Source organism: Cynocephalus volans, chromosome 17 (assembly GCF_027409185.1).
Source record: "Cynocephalus volans isolate mCynVol1 chromosome 17, mCynVol1.pri, whole genome shotgun sequence".
NCBI classification, from domain to species: Eukaryota; Metazoa; Chordata; class Mammalia; order Dermoptera; family Cynocephalidae; genus Cynocephalus; species Cynocephalus volans.
Genome location: NC_084476.1, coordinates 35,318,100 through 35,340,136, shown reverse-complemented (window position 1 = coordinate 35,340,136; position 22,037 = coordinate 35,318,100). Strand labels below are relative to the sequence as shown.

General features: G+C 38.9%; 1 protein-coding gene across 1 annotated transcript in view; it reads right to left on the bottom strand.

Moving 5' to 3' along the window:
- Window positions 1-22,037, bottom strand: part of LOC134365575 (uncharacterized) — a gene marked incomplete at its 5' end in the record, with an annotated part of 46,023 nt that overhangs the window by 15,136 nt on the left and 8,850 nt on the right. The window contains 1 exon segment of the mRNA XM_063081678.1: window positions 21,341-21,880. Coding sequence (XP_062937748.1) covers window positions 21,341-21,880 — 540 coding nt within the window.

Below are 22,037 nucleotides of genomic sequence, written 5' to 3'. Positions count from 1 at the left end.
GTGTTGTCTGCACCACGCTCAGCCAGTGAGCGCACCGGCCATCCCTATATGGGATCTGAACCCGCGGTCTCGGTGCTACCAGCGCTGCACTCTGCCGAGTGAGCCATGGGGGCTGGCCCAGAATTCAACATTCTTATCACTTACAACGTGCAGGGTAAAATCAAAATTACTCTAACACAAAGAAACAGAAAAACATATCCATTCCCAAATGAAAAAAACAATCAATAGGGATGATACTTGAGATATTCTAGATATCGGCATTAGCAGAGAAAGATTTTAAAGCAGCAATAATATCTAGGTTCAAGGAAAATATGCTTGTAATGAAAAGACAGGAAATCTCAGCAGATAAAAAGAAACTATAAATTCTAGAAATAAAAAATCTGAAATTAAAAACTCACTGGGTGGAAAGAATAAAGTTTGCATTATCACCGACTTCTTATCTCATTCTGGGTAAAGCCACCTTCCATGCTGCAAGAAGCACTCGTGGCAAAGAACCAATGTCTCCAGACCACAGGGATCTGAAGTCCAACAAATGCTACCTAAGCAGGCTTGGAAGAAGGTGGTTATTGTAAAAATGCCCCAGAGAACCCCTCCTATCACTCTATGTCATCAAATGAAAAGTTCCTTTTGACCATAAAGAAAATGTCTGGCTAGAAAATAGTATTCCCACTTCCCCTTCCTCCTTCACTTAAGTTCTCCACTTCCTCTCAATGAAAATAAACAACATCACGGTTTATAGTTTTCAAAGAAATTTCATATGCAAACTCGCTTTCCAATTTTGATTCTCGTTACAATATCATAAGAAAGAGTAAAAAATGTGCCTTCTCATTTCAGATGGAACACTGACGCAGAGAAAATTATCTGAGATCATACAGAAATATGCTTTAAGTCATAGTGCTACCAGAAATCCTAACTCTCCTATACTTTTATTCCCAATTTCTGTACCCATTCATCTTCTCAAAATCCAAAATGGTGGATACGTTTAGAACAAGATCACTAGTGAAAAAAATTCTGGTTCCTTCTTTCTCTCACCTCAAATACTGAACCAGGGATCATCCTGTGAGAAACATTCTAAAACCAGATTATAATCACAGAAAATAAACAAAAGGGTAGAACCAAATGGAACATACTTCAGTTCCCTTCTTTTACTTTTCTAGGCGATAGAATCACAACGAAAAGAGAATCTGAAAAGCAAAGATATGCACACTCTTAGTTGGAGGTTCCCCTTTCTAATCCATCTCTAACCTTGACTTACCCTGAGGCTTCAAGTCAGTCAAGTTCTTTGGCCTAAAGAAATGAGACAGCAACAAATAAGAACGGAAGGGACCAAGACAAACTAGAAGGAGAAGAAAAGGAAAAAGACGCTATCATTTTAAATAAGAGACTCTACCGCAACCTGTATCTTCCTTCCTTTCAGTGACTATTAAAACTTACATTTAGATGGAATTTTAATATTTTTTGAAGCATTTTCACATCTATTATTGCCAATCTGTCCTCTTAATTCCAAGCAAGAAGCATGGAAGGTACAAATAATAGGGCTTTATCTTAACAAAAAAGAATTGGTGGGCTATGAACCCAACTTCCCCATGGGACTCAAGGTGTTTGAAGCTTTTCAATTTGAAGAATGGTGAATTATAAAATATGAAACATAAAATTTTTCAAAATAGGTTTGGTTTTCTCACCTGAAACTGGCATGCACATTTCAAACTATCTCCATCTTCTTTACAGACTCCTCCGTATTTACAGGATGATTCATCACAAACTCTTACATCAGACTCCCTCACATTTAATTCTGCAAAAGAGGAAAAATTGTTTTATATATATATGTATATTTGGATTTTTTTATCCAAATGTTCACATACAAATAAAAGAAAAAAAAATCCTTAAAATGTGTTGGGTATCCCATTCACAAGTTTAGTAATAAGACATAATATACAAAAAGAAGTTCCACAGGACACACAATGTTCAATACAGTATCCCCCAAAGACAATCTTGAATAATAAAATGCCAAAAAGTAACCCAAACCAACATAAAACTCAAATTTCAGGATTTAACACAATTTTCAAAGATTAATCTATGGAATTTTTCTATTTTGGCCTGCCAAGACCCTGAGATAATAATCTTACTATTTCTTACTTAACGTTTAAAATTTTTCTAATAAGTAAATTACTTTTACGGCTAACAAATAAGAATACTGAAAGTAATCTTAATGCTTTTGGTACTCAAAATAAATTTTGAGTGATTATTCTTACACAAACTACTGTAACTGAAAAAAAGTGGTGAATTTCAATTTCGTGATACATATTGTATACACAGAATTAAAGAGATTCAAAATCTTACTGGACTTAAAACTTTTAATGGACTGATTTAACTTGCTTGACTCTACCACAGGAAGCAGAGTCAATCAACAACACCTAGCATCCGGTGGTCATTTTGTTCCTGCTCCAAGATTGTCAGTCTTGCTTTGGAAGCATCAAATTTAGCTTTCTTATAAACCAAGTGCACTGCTTCAAGGCTAGCACTTAGTAAAAGCTGCCAATCACATGGAATTGGGTGAAAATCACTGCAATGCAATCTTCGCATCCTCTCTATTGGGGATGAGTGCTACAAGGACAGATGCACTATGAAAACAAGAAACAAATGAATGCTTGAAAAAACCATCCCAGTGTAGTAGTGGTGAAGACATGAGTCTTGGAGCAGAGAGGCCTACATTAACTTCTGATTCTGCTGCTCAACAGCTGACAAACTATGGAAAGAACACAAGGTCTCCCTGCATCCCTAGATCATGATGAGGTCTTGGCAAACAGGTCTCAGGGAGCACTTCTCCAGTAATACCCCATCCCCAGTTGGTTTTGATTTCTAGATTTCAAAGTAGGATTCGGTAGATGAAGTCAAAGAGGTTCTATGTCTAGTGATAACCGTCCTCATGACATTTCATTGCCTCTCTTTGACCCATTTGTTCTCACTGCTGGGCAAAGGTGTCTTGGGCATCTCACTCCTCGGTGAACCTCCACAGAGCTGGAAGTGAAGTACCTGAATACCCAAGGAGTTGAGAGTCAGTGGTATTTATTGCAGTAACGACTGTGAATCAAATGCTATACTAGGATAAGCATGTATCTAGGTAATCGTGAGTTACAAAATTTTTTTCTTTTCCTTAAATGAATCTCAGGTGCACAGAACTGGATTACTCTAAAGTTTAAGCATATGCAAAAAACAAAAAACATGAACGGAAACTTAGAACAAGAGGAAACTAATATAACTGTTTTGTTATTCCCACTGTTTCACAAACTATTCCAGGTACAGAAGACCATCTTTTAATTCCTTCTCACCCTGGCTGTGGAGGCTTTATGTTTTGGGTTTTCCTCATCTCCAAATTTTTTGTTGCTCCTCCCTTTACCCCTTGATCATCTGCTTTAACTCTTGAGGCTCAATCCTAGATACGTTTCTTCCCCGCTATTTACCTAACTCCTGCTAGAAACTTTCACAAGGTCCAGTTCCAATTACTCTCAAATATACATCTTCAGACCCAACAAAGATAACTAAATATTAATAAAGAAGTACCCTGGAAAAGAGTATAAGGATGTATAATATAGTTGCTCAGCTGCAGGCTTAACCAAGTTTAGGGGCCAATAAACAAAGCCCTAAACAGGAAGAGTGATTCCAAGCACAGTGTGGTGCTTACCACTCATTCTGTTCAACCAGCCCAGCCCCAAGAGCTCATCACAACAGAGACATGGGGCTACAGCAAGAAACTGCAAGAATGGCTTTCACTAAAAACTCTGAAGCAACAGGATACAAAGCGCTCCAATTTGATGCCTACATGACAATATATAACAGAAGGGGTTAAACAGGGCATATCAGCAGCACACCTGGCAGGACAGCACAAAGTCAAGGAGACAGTCATATTGGGCAAGGAGGTACACCTCTGATATCCGGTAGAAGGTACTGATTTACAGTTGCAGGGGCAGCGAACATCACAGAAAGGAAAAGACAGGTGCCATGTGGCAGTGGCCAGAACACATTAGCAAGCCCACATGAAACACCCTTTGGTGACTCAAAGAATACACCTAGGAAAGAGGCATTTAGGAGAGAACTAGAGGTCCTATATTAATAGGTAAGGGTAAAAGTTATGAAATTCTGATTACACTGGTTATTAGTAATATTTTATTTTATGCCTATCTTGCTATCAAATCAATGTTATTTTCATGTGTGTTAATGTGTTAAATGTGATTATTCAGTTGATCAGAAAGCAAATATTAATCTACTATGTACCTAATACTATGGTATTTGGGACACACAAACATATGTAATAGGGAGCTTATGATCTTGCTAGCAAATGGAACGATTAGTGACGTATTCAACACAGTCTATAATTAAGGGGATAAATGTGTTATACAGGTTATGATTGCTGTAGGAGTTCCAAGAATTAGGGGATAAAAATGGATGTGGAGCATAAGGTGCAGTGTCAGAAAAGGCAACACTTGCATTGACCTTGAAAAACTAATAAGGCTTTTTTTCCCTGATGGTAAAACTAACAGGATCATGGAGAATTTAGAAAAGATATTTAAAAATAAACAACGTGTTAACTGCCCACAACATGTGAGTAATATTAAAAGACAGAAAAGAGAATGTTTTTATCTAGGAAAACAATGTAAGTGAAAGTAGAGACAAAGTAATTTAATAGTACAAACAAACAGTACTAATATCAGTGGTTCCCAAACCATGTTCCTTAAGAAAACTGGTATACTAAAGCATATTTTCATTAAAATCAAATAATTTTATTTTCTCATTTGCAAAGGGGAAAAAAAAGTCAATGGAAAAAAATTTTCATTTTAAAGTTTTTTCATCTAAACCTTCAATATTTGAGATTACTTCCTTGCTGGCTATCAACAAAACTAATGTTCAAAAAATAAAGAATATCAGTAAAAAACCCCAATAGCGTTTTATAAGAATGCAAGGTCATGAATGTCACAAGCTCATAAATATACGTTTTAAATTGTTTTCTAATTTTAGTAGTCACTGCTAGTTACCTAACTTGGATCTATTCTCTCCTTATTACTCAGTAAGGGAACCCCAATTTTGTTCAGGGAAACAGGGACCCAGCTAAATACCCTGTATTTCTCAGCCTCTCTTGCTAGCTATATATATGAAAAAATATATGTGTGTGTGTATGTATATACACATACTCGCATATGCACACGCATACACATATATATGATATGCACTCGCACATATATGAACTTCATATATAGGCATATGTTGATATATAGGCACTATCCCTTCTTCCTTCATTCTCCCGTTCTTTTTCCTGACTGCCTAAGGTTGTAGCAGCCTTACATGCATAAAGACGAAAGCCACAACAACCTAAACATGGTAAAGAGACAGATGGGAGCAAGGGAGTAGAAAGAAGAATCATGGAATCACCATACCTATCATGGATTTCATCCCTCCAGACTTAATGTTATAGGAAATAAATAAATGAACACATTTTTTAAAAGTCCTTATCATATAAGCCACTATGGCCAAGGTCACTGATAAATGCAGTTAAACACAATCCCGATATAATGATTGCATGTAAATTTAATTAAGATGAATGTTTCCAGGCAAAAGCCTTAAAAAAGTTTTGTGCTATTTCAGAGTCCACATGATAAAATTAATTTATCAAGAGCACCATGACTTCCTGGTGCTCAGACTCCTAACAAATTTGAGAACCACTGCCTTAGCTCAAACTCAGTACAGGAGAAATCTATTTGGGGATAATCTTCTGAATGTTCTTTCTTTTCAAGTATTTTGTACAATACCAGGCATCAAGAGGGCACTCTACTACCTATCAATGATGATGATGATTACACACCTCCCTACCCGAGCCCAAAATGGAAATTCAACAAAATGGATGAGCCATTACTAAGGCCCTCAAAAATCAATTCTCCAAATAAAAATATTTTACACAAAGGAGCACTTAGAAGAGTGGCTCAAAACAAAAATATTTTGCTCTGGTGGCAAACCTGCCCATCACATAATTCTCTAAATGTAAAATTTGTCTCAAATTTCATCAACATTTCAAAGCTGGGAAACAATATACACTAAAAAAGGAACCCTGCTTCCTAGGAACATGAGCTACCAAAACTCCCAACTTTTGGCACCACTAACTAGCTTAAGGTTGCAGTTCAAAATGAGACCCAGCAGCCCTCTAGAATGATAGGACTTTTCTACCACTCCTCCATTAAATAGAAGGTAATTCTGGGTATCTTGTCAGTTAGCTAATAGAGAGAGCCAAAAGGGAATAATAAACTTCATGAGTTGTTACAATAGAATTCATTGCTTCTCAGGGAGGGCACTATTCACATTTAGGGCCAAATAATTTTTTGTTTGGGGGGAGCTATCCTGAGCACTGGATATTTAGCAACATCCCTGGCCTTCACCCACTAGATACTAGTAGGACCACTCCAGCTGTGACAACCAAAAATGTTTCCAGACATAACCAAACCGCCCTTGTAGGGGGGCAAAATCACCCTTGCTGAGGACCAACACAAAATATGAAACCAAAGTTTTTATATTTAATTCTCTAACACAATTGCTGTAAGGAAAATGAGTCAAATAAGCAACAGTCTCCAAGATCTCAGCACGTTTCCAAAGGTACCCTGACTGTATTTGTTATTATGGGTACAATTATGTGATTTCAACATTTCATATGAACGAAAAATAAATTGTTTCCAGGAAATTAAATTGAAAGACTTAAATAAGGTGAACTGTTTAAAAAAAAAAAAAAACAACCTGCAGTTACATTTACAACTCTGCATCCACATCTTTATGTTCCTTTTTAAAGGGATTAAAACTGGAATTTGTAATCAATGCATTATGAAGGTGATTTATTCAAGAAACAGGCAACTAACTATTCTCAAAGAAAAATTCTGGGCCCTCTTCTCAAAATATTGTTTAATAAATATATATTTATATGTTTTTAAGTTAAAACAAAATGCTACATGCCTTTATGAATCATTTTTTGTGACTCCCCACTTTAAATAATTTTTGCAAGTAACCAATCAACGACCAGAATCTTAAGAAACCAAGACAAGAGTTCCTACTGTATTAAAAATGTTCCGCCTTCTGCCATCTCATTGTATCATCTCATTTTGTTCCTACTCTCACAGTATTCTCATTCACAGCCAGCACTTCAAGTCTTCAAACCTAGTCTTCCCAGTCTTATTAAAACCATATCATCTGGTTTTTCCAATACCATTTCCAGTCTTCAGAGCATTGCTGGGGAAAGCCCTATCAATTAGTGCTCTCTAAGGCCTTATCAATGTGTGGAAATCTTTACTTCATCTCTAGTTGATTCCCTGTTGACTCCCCACAGGACATGTTCAAACATTTTACCTTGTTCTTAAAAACAAAATTTCAATGAGTTTAAACTCATTGTCTAGATGTTAATAGTACTGGGAGAAACCTGCCCTTTTTCAGAAAAGCACGCTAATCCAGTTTTACAGGACCCCGCTGGATGGTTTCACTCCCAAAACAAGCCTACCTTGTTCCTAAGCCTGTATGCAGATCCATGATCTCTAAAATGAAAACAGTGGAAATATTTAAAATATCTAAACATTTAAAATATCCCACACCAGGAAATGATGTGGTATAGCCATGGAATATTATACAGCTATTTAAAGATGCATATTACGTAATATGGAAATATGCTTATGAATATTAAAGTGAAAAAGCAGAAGAAAAACTATACCCATATACTGTGGTTACATATAAAAAACGCATACAGGAAAATCCAACCAGGAAAAAATAAAAATGGTAACTGTGTTACACCAGTTGAAAAATGGGTGATTTTTCTCTTTTCGAGTTTCCGTATTAGTTATTACTTAATAGAGGAAAAAAACTCAATATGATTTCAAACACAACCCCAGAGACAATCTGCTATACAAGGGACAGAGCATGAGTACGGAGGTTAACAAGGGCCAGGTTCGCATGCTAGTTCTTCACTTTTTAGATATTGTAATGATACTTTATGATTAGATGAGATAATGCATTCAAAAGCAACAGTGCCTAGAACAAGGAGGTATACAGCAAAGATTTACTTTCTTTCTTTCCTCAGATATGACTTCAACTCCCAACCAACCTGAGGGGCACCTTTAATGACACAAACCACTAAAATCAAGCAGTAGATTCAGTAAATGTTCACTTCAAGTCTCAGCAAATAGGAATTAGAAATTATCTTCAACTTGTTTACTAAATTAACAATAGTAAGTTCACCATCTTATAAAGATATGAGGGGGAAAAATTAACTTTACTTAATATTTCATCATACAAAACCAAAAGCAGTTTACATTAATATTAAAAAGTATTAACTGCAGAGATGACTCAAATTTCTCTATGCTATATTTAACGAAAGAAATTTCACATATGCTCCACAATTATGACTCTGATATTTTTCCCTTCACTCTGCATACTACTGCCAAACTACCTTTTGTTAAACGACACTTTGCTCCCGTCAATCCTCCACCTCCACACCTGCAATCTTTCCCGGCTGCCTCCTCAACTCTAAATGACTCTGTCAGGATGCTTCAGGTAAGGTGACAGGGAGGACCACTACTGCAGAATCAGATGGAAGAAAAGCCCTGGAACCCAAGTTGAGTATTAAAGACACCCAGGCTCTTTCCAGACCTTTTCTGTCCTAGCCAAAGATCTCAAACTGTGATACTCTCTCCCTCACTTCTGTTTCTGAGGCTCTGACAACTAGCTTGGCAAACCTGTGTGTTTCCCTCTCAGACTCAAAAACTGAATCTGTTATGGTACAGTTATTAAAAATAATGATGAAAATCTCTACATTTCCTGACCTGATACATTTGTTTAAAAGGTAGATTTTTTTTAAATGTATAACACAATATTTTTTAATGCCTATCTAAAAACTAGAAGATATAGTCACAAAAATATGAACCACAGTTATCTCTTGGTGGAATGTGAACTTTCTTCATCATTCTGGATCTTTCTGAATTGTTTGAGTTTTATGACGAACTTATATTACTTTTAAAAACAGATAAAACAATTACATGCTACACAACATGTAAGAACCTTGATAATATTATGCTAAGAGAAAGAAGCCAGGCACAAAAGGCCACATTTTGTATGATTCCATATAGATGAAGTGTCCAGAAAAGGTAAATCCATACAGACTATGTGGTTGCCAGAGAGGATGGGGGATAGGGAGTAGTGAGACTGACTGTTAATAGGTGCACAGAATCTTTTTCGAGTGATGAAAATATTCTGTAATTAGTTAGTAATAGCAATCATAGCTGCACAACATAGTAAATTATAAAAAAACCACCAAATTGTATCCTTTAAAATGGTGAATTTCATGTTATGTAAATTATCTCAATAAAAAATAAAAATAAATTTAAAAATCATATAAAAAAATCTGCTACTTAAATTTTGAAAAAATTAAAAACAAGAACATGCATTATAATTTGGTGTTCAAGAGGCATACCACAGCACCAGAGCACCCCAATCAGGCTCTAGCACTTATCAGCTGTGTGTACTTAGTAATTTGCCACCTCTGTGCCTCCATTTCCTCATCTGTAAAGTGGGGACAATACACAACCTATATCATAATGTTGATGGAGGATTAAAGATATGGAAAGCAATTAGAGCAGTGCATGACACACAGTACGTGCTATATTAAGTGTCAGCTACTTCTTTTCATTAGCACCAGTGCTGGAAAAGGTATAGAAAAAGGAGCATTCGAACCAATCGTGAGAGAACATATTGGCACAACCACTCATGTGTCCATATGTATTGAAATTTTAATTGTCTTTATCCTTTTATCCAACTATTCTATTTCTAGGTAATTATGATAGAAATAAAAGGAAAAAAATACAAAAATATATGTATAAGATTGTTAACATCAGCATTTTTTTGTAACAGTAAAGTAGAAAACAACCTCAGTATCCATCTGTTGGGAAATAATTAAATAAATTATTAACAAAATACTAGCAGACACTAAAGTATTAAAGTATGCGGCAGAAACACATGTATTGATATGGAAAGAAGACCAAGTCTCAGTGTGAAGTGAGTAGGGTTTTCATTGTGAAGTAGTAAAAAAGTACATTGTAAAAAACTATACACATAGTTATAAATCCCATTTATATTTTGTGACATATGCATGTTTACATACATAGAAGATATTTCTAATATATTCAACACACTTCCTCCATCGAAAATTTTTTAAAAGTCAATAAATGTAAACTCAGGAATAACACCCTCTGGTTCTATTTCTAACCATTATTCCTTGAGTCTGCAATGCTAAGTAAAATAAGTAGCCAGAACCCAGGAAAATCACCCACAAAGACAAAAATCTATAAGACAACATGCAAATTGGCACTGGAAAACCTGATATTAACCTTTTTTTAAAAAATTCACAAAATTCTGGTATATTATAAAGAGTTCCAGACTTGGGTTCCAATTATTTGGTTAACTATATGATCTTGGCCAAGCACTAAATCTGAGAAATCCCAGTTACTTGAAGGAAAATAAGAGGTACTATAATAATCCCTCATAGAGTTGCAAGGATTAAAAGAGACCCTTACAAAAGAGCAGTGGAAACTATAAAAGATACTTCTCTTCGGCTGAAACTGACAAAACCATACTTAAAAAGACACTACCAAAAACTTAAACCCCAGCAAATTGTTATAAAATAGTAAAGGATTTTTAAAAACCTAGGTTTAATTAAATGGGAATTGGGAAGTGTTTGTGATATAAACTTGAAGAAGTAAAGAACAATGGTGTACACAACTGTACCACCTAAAAAAATAATCTCAAATCACTTCAAAGAGAGAGAGGGAAGAAACCCGTGAAAAACAAACACACATTCTAAAACAAAGACTGAGCACACTTGTGAACAATAGAGAATCTAAAAAAATCAATTAGGCTATAAACATCAGACCTGATGTAGCGATATCAGCAGTTTGGGTTTACTTGCAAAACTATATTAGATGAAAGGTCACAAGGCAAAATAAAATAAACTGAACTTAAAAATCCCAAAAGGAGGGCCGAGCCCGTGGCGCAGTTGGTAGAGTGCTGCGCTGGCAGCACGCGACGCTCCCGCCGCGGGTTCGGATCCTATATAGGACTGACCGGTGCACTCAATGGCTGAGTGCCGGTCACGAAAAAACGACAAAAAAAAAAAAAAAAAATCCCAAAAGGAGATCTGACCTATAAACGGTGGCTCCAAAATAAACCGAAAATGCCAAAGCAAACAATATCCAAAAAAAAGTTCAAAATTTTTCTGGTAAAACAATGCAGTAATCTCAGCATAAACGTTAAGAGATTACAGAAGAACATGGTGTTGGGAAAATAGAATAGTTTGGTCAGGGCCCTCGCCTAGGGTCTGGTTGCGTGTGGTTTTAGCACATCCTTTGTAAACAAATTGGGGGGGGGGGAGTTAGCGCAGATGCATGCCAATGTATCTTTTTAGTTTTCTTGCTGTTCTTGTGTTCTTGAGAGAGAGAGAGAGAGAGAGAGAGAGAGAGAGAGAGAGAGAGAGAGGAGTTTTAGTGAACCAAGCTGGTGGGCGTCTGCCTCGGGCGTCCACCTGGCGCAGCCGTGCTTTCCAACCTATGGCTCCAAGGACTTTTTGGCCGGTTACCTAGCTCAAACACGTGTGTGTAAGGGGTCTGGTGACCCAGCCTGGTGTGTGAGGGGTCTGGGGACCCAGCCTGGCATGTGAAGGGCTTGTGACACAGTCTGTGAACGGGCTTGAGGGGTCTATGAGCTCCAGACCCAGCCCTAGCTTCGCAACTGGCCCAGTCGGTACAGGATTACTGGCAGGTAAAAGAGCCTAACAACTAGCATGGTCATGTGGTTAGACAATTGGCATCACAAACAGGATTAAGAGTGCTACAATTGGGAGCATTAATCAGCTACAATGTATATCGACAAAATAAAAATTAAAAAAAAAAAAAAAAAAACATATTTGTTCAATGAATAAAAAAAAAAAAAGAGGGGCTTCCATTTCTGATATCGGGGACTTTCTCTATTTTCAAAAATTACTATTACAGTGTCAATTTATGTAATTATAATAAAATATACTAGTAGCCTAAAAAAAAAAAGAGTGCTACAATTGGCAGTGTCGACAGGATTCCAGACATTAGCCATGGCTCCACACATGGAAATCATCACAGATATTTTCTTTATATTTTTCTGTATTCCTCAAATTTGACATAGATCATGTTGCTTTTTTAACAAAGAAAAAAAAAGGTGTGAGGTTTTTTTCTTTTTTTTCTTTTTTTTTTTTGTATCCATGGAAAGGAAAGACTCGGAATATTTGCACAAAAATGAGAGAAACGGAGCTGTGGTTGAAAACATACCTGCCAAAGTTTTTGAAGGCAGAAGAATATATTAAGAACTCTAGAACCTTGCATGGCTTTTGAAAAAATGATGAGACAACTGAGCCATGGAAAATGACACTTTAAAAAAATAAATCGATTTGAATATTAACAAAAGTTTAACAATAAATGAAGTCCCCTTAAAACTAAAAATACACACTGAGAAAATTTTAAGATTTGAACACAGAATTTCAAAGTACATGAGAAAAGAAATATGCCAAGCTCCTAAATGCCTCATTTCTCTCATGAGAGAAGCTAATAATAGAATTAATAATAGGTATAATGAAAATAGGTCTCTTAAAACAATACTTCTAACAATGTAAAAAAGGCAGGGAGGGTATCTCCCAACCCAGCTCAAAAAAAAAAAATCGAGAACTTAAATTCCATTAAAGAAAACACATTTGTAGGGAAAAATTAAGGATAACAAATATGAACTTAAGATAGGTGGTTATAATAAAAAAGACAGTAAGAAGTGCTGATGAAGCTGTGGGAAATGGAACACTCTTACATGGCTGGTGAAAATGTAAAATGTTGCAACTGCTTTGGAAATCACTTTGGCAATTCCTCAAAATGTTAAACATAGGGTTACTGTGTGTGACCCAGCAGTTCCACTCATACATACACAGCAAAGAGAATTGAAAACATACATCCAACAAAAACTTGTACATGCATGTTGATAGCAGTATTATTCATAATAGCCAAAAACCAGAAACAACTCAAATGTCTATCAATGGATGAATAGATAAATGAACGGGTAAACAAAATGTGGTATTATCTATACAATGGAATATTATTCTGCCATAAAAAGGAATGAATCTGATAAATGCTACAACATGGATCAACCTTAAAAACATTATGCTGAGTGAAAGAAGCCAATTACAAAAGCCCACATATTGTATGATTCCATTTATATGTAATGTTCCGAATAAGCAAGTCTACAGGAAAAGACAGCAGATTAGAGGTTGCCTAGGGCTGGGGCGGTGGGGGTGGGGGGACTGGGGAGTGACTGCTAAAGAAAATGAAGTTTCTTTTTGGGGAGATGAAAATGTTCTAAAATTCATTGTGGTGATGGTTGCTCAACCCTGAGACTATGTAAAAAACACTGGATTGTACATTTTTTAAAAAAAGATGATAGTGGAAGGTAGCACAAATATCACAATTACTTCACTTAATGTAAATGAGTAGAATGCCTATGAAAGCAGAATGATCTCTATGGGAATTCCAATATCTCCATTGGAAAACAAATTCCAACACTTAAAAACGAAAAGACAAACACAAATCTAGAAAAGGATGGATAATATTTTAACTTTGGGAGAAACTTTAAATCTACCCTATACAAAGGAAAAAGGTACAACAAATTATGAGATAAAATAATATTCGCGTATATGTCCTAAACAGAATAACAAAAATATAAGAAAAACTGACAAACTGTGAAAAACCAAACTATGTCATTATTATTGGAGACTTTAACATTTCATTAAGAGATGATAAAACAAAAAATTAAAAGTATAGAAGTGATAGAAAGCATAAATTAAACCTTTCTTTTTGGTAGAGACCAACTTAGCAGAGCCAGGTTCAGGAAAAAAAAAAAAAAGATAGACATGGAGAAGATATAGAAAGATAAGGCAAATAAGGTCAAATCTTAACTGGGGCATCTGGATATACTACTGCAATTTTTACATTTGAAATTATCTCAAAATAAAATTTAAGTAAAATCAATAGTTAATATAATATGGAGACAGAAAAGCCAAGGAAATAGCACTTTCTTTTCTGGGGTAAAAGAATCTTTCACAAAATTTGTTCTCATGCTAGGATGCAAAGATACATCTAGTTTTAATATAAAAACCTAGAAATTCTATGACACATTCTTAGACCATAATGTAAAATCACAAAAACAACCTAACATACTTAAATTCATGGAACTTAAAACACTGACAAGAAGAATTTTATCATAAATGCCTGCACTGTTAAAGAAAAAGAAACATAATGATCTGTTTCCACCTAAAGAATTTAGAAAGAAAAACGCTGAGATAAAATTAAGAAAATGAAGGAAAAACTAAGAGATAAAATTAAGAACATACAGGAAAAAATGGATACGATAAAAACACATTAGAGGGCCGAGCCCGTGGCGCACTCGGTAGAGTGCTGCGCTGGGAGCGCGGCGACGCTCCCGCTGCGGGTTCGGATCCTATATAGGAATGACCGGTGCCACTCACTGGCTGAGTGCCGGTCACGAAAGCGACAAAAAAAAAAAAAAAAACACATTAGAGAAGTTGCAAGGAAAATCAGAGATGGCAGGTTTCAAATATGAAGAGGTAGGAGGTAAATTCAAGAAAAGAGTTAAGAAGGAAAAGAACAGAGTACAGCAGATGCTACAAGGAGTACAGGGAGGAGGGGTGTTTGGATAGAAAGGGCCCAGCACCGCAGAAATAAGCATTTGCATCCAACTTGGTGATAACAGAAATGAGGGAAGGAATGTACACCGATTTGACTCTCCTCCAAACAGGCTCTCCATCCCAAATTAAGAGCATCACAGTTCACCTGCCTCCTACAGCAGGAGAGCCAGAGGCTAAGGCGAGAAAGGGCAATGAAAGACGCTTGCTGGATTGGATGAGGACTGGCAAACAGAAGAGCTCATGCCTCACTAGACAGCTCTGGCTGGGTTTTTGCTATGTGCAATGGAGAGCCCAATGTTGCCAGTCCCTCCAAAGTTTAGAAGGCAAATATCCAGATTTTTCAGGGAAATCTCCAGATTTTTAATGGTTAACAACCAATGCAACTTTTTAAAAAACTGTGAAGGCCAACAAGTCCTTTCAATCTTCCCACTTCCACTGTCATTTTTCTCCAAGTTGCCAGTCTCTTCCCTTCTCCCTTTCATCTTCACCAGTTCCAGACTTTGCTTTCTAAAACCACAACTTCACTGAAACCCTTTAAAAGCTTCCCTTTGTCTTTAGAGCAAATGCCAAACCTTCAGATGGGTCTTGAAGGCCTTCCACTAACGTGGCGGCAGTGTGTAACTAGGTCATCTACTACCTTAATCCTCACAACCTAGCACTCCCAAAATACTCCCTTCACTTTCCCATCTTTGTGCCTTCTCTAAAGCCATTACTTCAGCCTGGAAGACCCTTCCCAACTCTCGTCAGATTCTAAGTTCATTTAGTCATTAAATAATATGTAATGGGCACCTAACTTTGTGCCAGACAACATTCTAGGCACTGTGAACAAAACAGACAAAAATCCCTGCTTCATGGAGCTACATAAAGGAGACAGATAGTAAGTAGAATATATAGTAGGTCACACAGGAAAAGGTGCTTTGAAAAAAAAGAATGAAAGAAGGTTAGGAGAGGAGCAGAGGGAAAAAGCTACAACTTTAAGGCATCATTTTGAAGCAACATTAGAGCAAAGACCTGAAAGAGCTGATGGGATAAATAACTTGGACAATAAGATTCCAGGCAAAAGGAACAGCAAGAGCAAAGGACTCAGACAATCTACTCTCCCAATTCAAATGCCACTTACTCTGGGAAACGGTTTTTGATTCCTACAAATGAGAATTATTCATCCCCTAGACACTGTGTCTATCTTCCTTAGGGCACCTTGGGCAGTGGAAACTCTCTTTCCAAACATACAAGGATGATGACTGATCAATTAACCAAAAGAGTCAAAGCAGGAAATTATTCCAAAATAAGACATATTTAACCATTTTAAAGTCAAAAACATTCATTCATTCATTTCCCAATGAATGTTTCCCATGCAGTACTCAAGACTTTTTCTTTGAGTATGAATCTGCTAAATTCAGTTCCCCACTTTCTTGGATAAACCATACCCATAAACCATTACCTAAGATGTTCGTTTTCATTTCCTTTTAAGTAGAACACGGACTTAAAAATATTTGCAATGCTTTCTGGGAGATCCTTCCAAAAACTTACAGCGTTTGCCCACTCTGCTTTGGTTGTCTTGATCACAATCTAATTCAGTCAAAGGCAATTCCTGTCTTTATCAAGTCTTTCCAAACCATTTCATAAAAATTTTTGCGTTTATATTTAATCAACTTGAATATTTACTAAATTATACTCACAAGTACCACTGGCATAAATAAGTTTGAGAACAAACACAACTGACTTTCTTAGTAAGCAGAGAAATCAAATAATACACAGGCAAATTAGAGCTAACCTACCAGTTTGAACATGTGTGCTTGCTATGGGAATTAGTAAGTATGGTTTAGTAAGGGAATGGTTAACCTAAGATGCCAACATCAAGCCTAACAAAGGATATGAACAGACATTTCTCCAAAAAAGATATACAAACGGTCAATAGGTACATGAAGAGATGCTTAACATCATTAGTCATTAGGGAAATGCAAGTCAAAACCACACTGATGCACAACTTCACACCCACTAGTTTGGCTATAAATCAAAAAGACAATGGCAAGAGTTGGAGAGGATGTAGAGAAATTGGAACCCTTATACATTGCTGGTGGGATGTAAAATAACGCAGCCACTTTGGAAAACAGTCTGGCAGTTCCTCAAAATGTTAAACATTGAGTTACCATGTGACCTAGCAATTCCATTCCTAGATATATACCCAAGAGAACTGGAAACGTATCTCTACACAAAAACTTGCACATGAATGTTAAAGCAGCATTATTCAGAAAAGCCAAAGAGTGGAAACAACCCACATATCCAGCAACGAAGGAATGAACAGACAAAATGTGGTACACCCACACAATGGAATATTATTCAGCCATAGAAAGGAATGAAGTTCTGAATACAGGCTACAACTGTACACCTTGAAAAATGCCAATCCTGTTAGTGTTCAGTAAATGTTTGCTGATTGGAGGGATGGGGGTAGAGGATGTAGAAGCAAGCCCAGATGGGTTAAACAGAAATTTCCACTGTATATATTGTAAGTGGCTAACCACCTCTGTTAGAATATAAGGCCCTTAAGGACAGAAATGGCCTCTCAAATGTTACTTCTAGCAGATTAGACCACATTAAGCAGGTATTTTATCAAGGTTCATTAAATTAATAAATATCCACATTTTACACACCATGTATGTAGAAGAAAAATGTCTTGACCAAAATTCAACACTAATTAGAAAAACTCATTTTTTACTCCCCAGAATCCTAAATTGCCACTAACAAGGCACTTCTAATCTGACATTCATATCATCCATTTTATATCATTCTTAACAACATATGACAATCCAGAGGACCCACTTCTAATTCTGTGACACCTTTAAAACCTAGTTCAAACTTTTCACCTTATGTCTATCACCAAATGCCACTTATTGGTCTCTTAGTATGTTTTTATACCTCTTTAACCATATTCCCTAAGATAGAAACACCTCACGCTTAGCCTCGTGTTCTTTTTAAACACCCTAGAGCCAAAAAGGTACAAATGAAAAAAAAAAAATGTCATGTCTAAGGTTACCTGGTTTCCTGAGTTCAAAGTTCATCTTTCTTCACACATATCATGTACTTCCAAACTTTTTTCTCTCTAGATGAACAGGGAACTTTCTGATAAGTTGAATTTTAAAAGAATAAGTATAAATAAGATATAAAATTAAAGATAAAAAATAAGTCTGAAGTCCAGAATGATAGAGAACGGGGACAAGAGGACAACAAAAAAGGCCTGTTTAGAACAAGAAGAGAGAAACAAAAGGCCCACTGCCTAGAGAAGATGTTGTAATATCAAGACATGACAGGGACGATGCAGACTCATTGAGCTTCTCTGCTTCAGCTTCATCAAGGAGCATGGTCTTCAAACTAGGAAGGTAGAACTCTGATCAAAGGGAGCTGACATCTAAGGTAAGTGGCATGAATAATGGACAGCAATGGAATACAGAGCTAGTTCAAAAGAATTTGCTTTCTGATCCAAACAAATCACACTCCATGATACTGAACAAACTTTTAGATCTGACTTTGCCACAAACTGCTGATTATCTAAGCTATCTTGACAAGGTGCCAGAAGACCAGAAGTGAAAAAATACATTCTCAATTTTTCAAAAAAAGGGAAATGAAGGTCCAGAAAAACATCTACAGGTAAACTTGCCATATACCTGCTGAAAAAATTCTGGAACAGGTAAATAAGTTTTTGAACACAGTAAAAAGAGAAAGTCACTGTGGACTTTTTATTAAGGCAACCTATACAACATTTGCTTTTTTTATAGGATTACTAAAATGGAAGAAGGGAGGATGATACAGACATATACATGACTGATTCTGACAAGACAATCTGACAGAATCTTTTAACGATAGGCTGGTGAACAAAACGTCAAACTGCAGAAGCTCAAAAATCTGTTAAACTCAACTAAGAGGATGAATAGCTGGTTGAACACCTGGTTGCCTAATGTATCAACATCAACCACCTTGGTAGGAAGTCTCCAGTAAAATATCACAGGGTTTCACCCTCTTCCACGATTTAGACAACTTCTATTAATTTAATAAAGCCATAAACCTGCTCTTTACACATGCAAGTGCCACAAAGCTGTGAGTGACCCAACACACACAGCCTGACACGATCAGGCTCCAGAAAAATCACAGTAGTCTAGAATGATGGTCCAAAACCAAAAGTGAAAATCAACAGGGAATCAAGACCAACGCTTAGATTTTAAAACTCAAATATATGATTGAGTAAACTTCAGCTTATGTGGGAAATACCTAGGTAATAAAAGCTACTAAAAAACCTACACACAATCTCAAGCTGCATTAATAGATGTGTATGTTGAGACTGGATTACTACAGTACTCAAATTCATCAATTAAAAAATATTTATATTTTCCATATAAATTGTTCCCAGGTCTTCATCCTAGAAACAATTATAACAAGAATCTACACATATCATTTAGTTAAAACTGTACCCTTAGAGCCAGAATTATTCAAGTTTATCTTAAAGTGCTAGAGAACATTTTATTAGATCAGCCTAATTTATTGACATTTACAACAGTGATAAATATTCCTTGAAAGAACGCTCAGATATAAAGTCAAGTCTCTCTTTTAATAGAAGAGGAAACTAAGAAAAATTAGATAACTTGCCCCAAATTACACAGCTGTTTAGCAAGTGCCATGACCCCTACATCAGTCCCCTTTTTCCCCACATCATGTGGGTTTCTAGCCCTCCACTTCTTTTCTTAAAGCTTCTACTACGCACTAGACTTAGAAAACATACACAAAAACATCCATCAACACACACCATATTTTACTAAGGACAAATTAGCTTAGCAAAAACAAATAACCATAACATATTAGCCCATAAAATATTTTGACATGGTGTGATCACTTACAAGTTTAATAACCAATATTTGTTACATAAAAAAGGCACTCTAATATACAAATGGTGTGTATTCTTAGAGTGTGGTTCTTAAAGTGCAACTACTTATTAAAGCATTATTCCACTTCACTCTTAACATTAGAAAAATAATGGAAGTTATTTCACGAATGGAAAAGCTTTTAATAGACATGCCATTGTTTACTGTGCTCAAAACCCCTCCCCTCCATAAAATATACCATATGAAAATTATTAAAAGATGTAAAGCCTTTAAACCGAAACAGCAGGCATAAGCATCTGTGCTGAGGCCCTCTTGCTCGTTCCTCACTCCCCCAGAAACAATGCCCCTTCAAGAGCCCAAAGGTACAAAGGCTGTCCAGCAGGCAGACCATCAGATTCTCAATGTCCCGATGTTTCCCACTCCCCCACCTTGGTTTAAAGAAGTGGAGGACTGAGAATTGATAAAAGGGCAGGTTAGCAAGGATGTGGCTTAGATCACTAGCATCTGCTCGGCCAGGCCCAGGAGGACCCACCCACCCTCAAACGAGACCTGCAGGCCTCTCCTTGCCCCAGGGCGTGAATTCTTGGGCTCCTCTGGGAACCCTTTAGAAAGGAAGAGGAAACTTCACTGTGCCGACCCTCCTCCCAGTGTCATCCATTAAAGCCCCAGCAAGCTCTTTGTTTCCAACAGCTGTCGGGGGAAGGCAGGCGGCCTTGGTGAGAGGGGAGAGGTCACTCCTTTGCTCTGGTTGCTGCCAATCTCCAGGCCCTCCCAAAAAACACACAAACATAGACACGGCATCATTTCCTCAGAACCAGTTCTTCCCACATCACCCAAATAACCCAGGGATACACCTCGCTACACTGGGGCAATCCGTGAGACCTAATTTCCTCTCTCTATAACCAAACCCTACGCAGGATGACCCCCTAGTCCTCCGCTTCTGAACCGACACAAACGGGGTTCACTCCAGGCACCCCATCCCCCCCACGTCAATGCATACCCCAGAGTGGCTACCTCAGCCCCAGGCTTCACCCATACACAACACAAAAACACAGGGTCACTTTCCGGGCGCTGGGACTTTCCCCTGCCCATGTCCACAGCCCCTGGGTCACCCCACGCCCCCAGATGCCACCTCTGAACCCAAAGGACATACACACACACAAGTCACTCTACACCGCCAACCCGCGTCCCCAGGGTCAACATCCCTTTTACCCGCACGACTCCTCCGAGACCCCAGCGCCCCAAGGAAGAGCCTCCACAACACATGGTCACTGCCCTGGCCCTCAGCCTCGGCCCCCCCGGCCCTCTCCTCTCCTACCCACAGAGATCCCTGCCTGGGCCGCCCTCCCTCTCCTGAGCCTGCACAACACAAACATGCGCTCCAGCGAGCACACCCACGATCACAGCGGGAGCCCCCGCCGGCTGCTCGGCCTCGCCCGGTCCCGGCCACACCACCTCACGACACGACGGGCAGCCGTCTCCCAGCCACTCGAAACCCACGGATGCACGCACGCCCACTCCCCATTCCCAACGCTGGCCCCCAACCCCGCACCGCGCGCTCGCGCCCTGCCCTCCGCCCTCGCTCACCCTCGGGCCCCGCTCCCCGGGCCCCCCATGGCAGGGTCTTTCCCAGCTAGACTGCGGGGACTAGGAGGGAGGGGCCCCAGGGACGGGCTCCGGCCGGTCCTACCTGAGCAGTTGAGGCTCTTGCTTTTGCCGCCGGGACAGTCCCCGCCGCCGCCGCTGCCGCCACCCGATGGATGGTTGGACCCGTTGGTCCCGAGCAGAGAGAAGGCGAAGAGCAGAAGCACCGACGTGTAGCAGCAGAAGGCGAGCGGGTGCGCGGAAGGCAGCCGGAGCGGCGCCCGTGGATGGCGCCCCTGGACGGCGGAAGGCGCAGGGAGCCGCAGGCCGGGGGCATCCAGCCGCGCGCCGTGAGCCCCACCGCTGCCTCGGCGCCTCCTATCCGCGTCGCTCCGCCCGGGAGCAGCCCCTCAGCATCCCCGCTCCACCCGCAGCGCCCGCCAGGCCCCGGCCCGCCGCGCTCGGGACGGAGTCGGTGGGTCGAGCCGCGCAGCATGAGACGGTCGCGGGCGCGCGAGGGTACGAGCCCGCGTGGGGGAGTCCGGGCCGGGGAAGCCGTTGGGCGCGCGGCCGGGGAAGCCGTTGGGCGCGCGGCCGGGGGAGCGGTTGGGCGCGCGCGGCGGGCGGGGGTCGCGGTGAGAGACGCCTGATTTGGGCAATCAATCAGTCAGGAGAGACCCTCCCAAGGAACAACGAGACCACGGCTCCGGATGCAATTAGCAAGAGGTTTTATTGAACATACGGGTACCCGGGCGGCTCAGTCTCTCGGTAGACTGGCGCGCCGAGTAGAGTTTTTGAGCTTG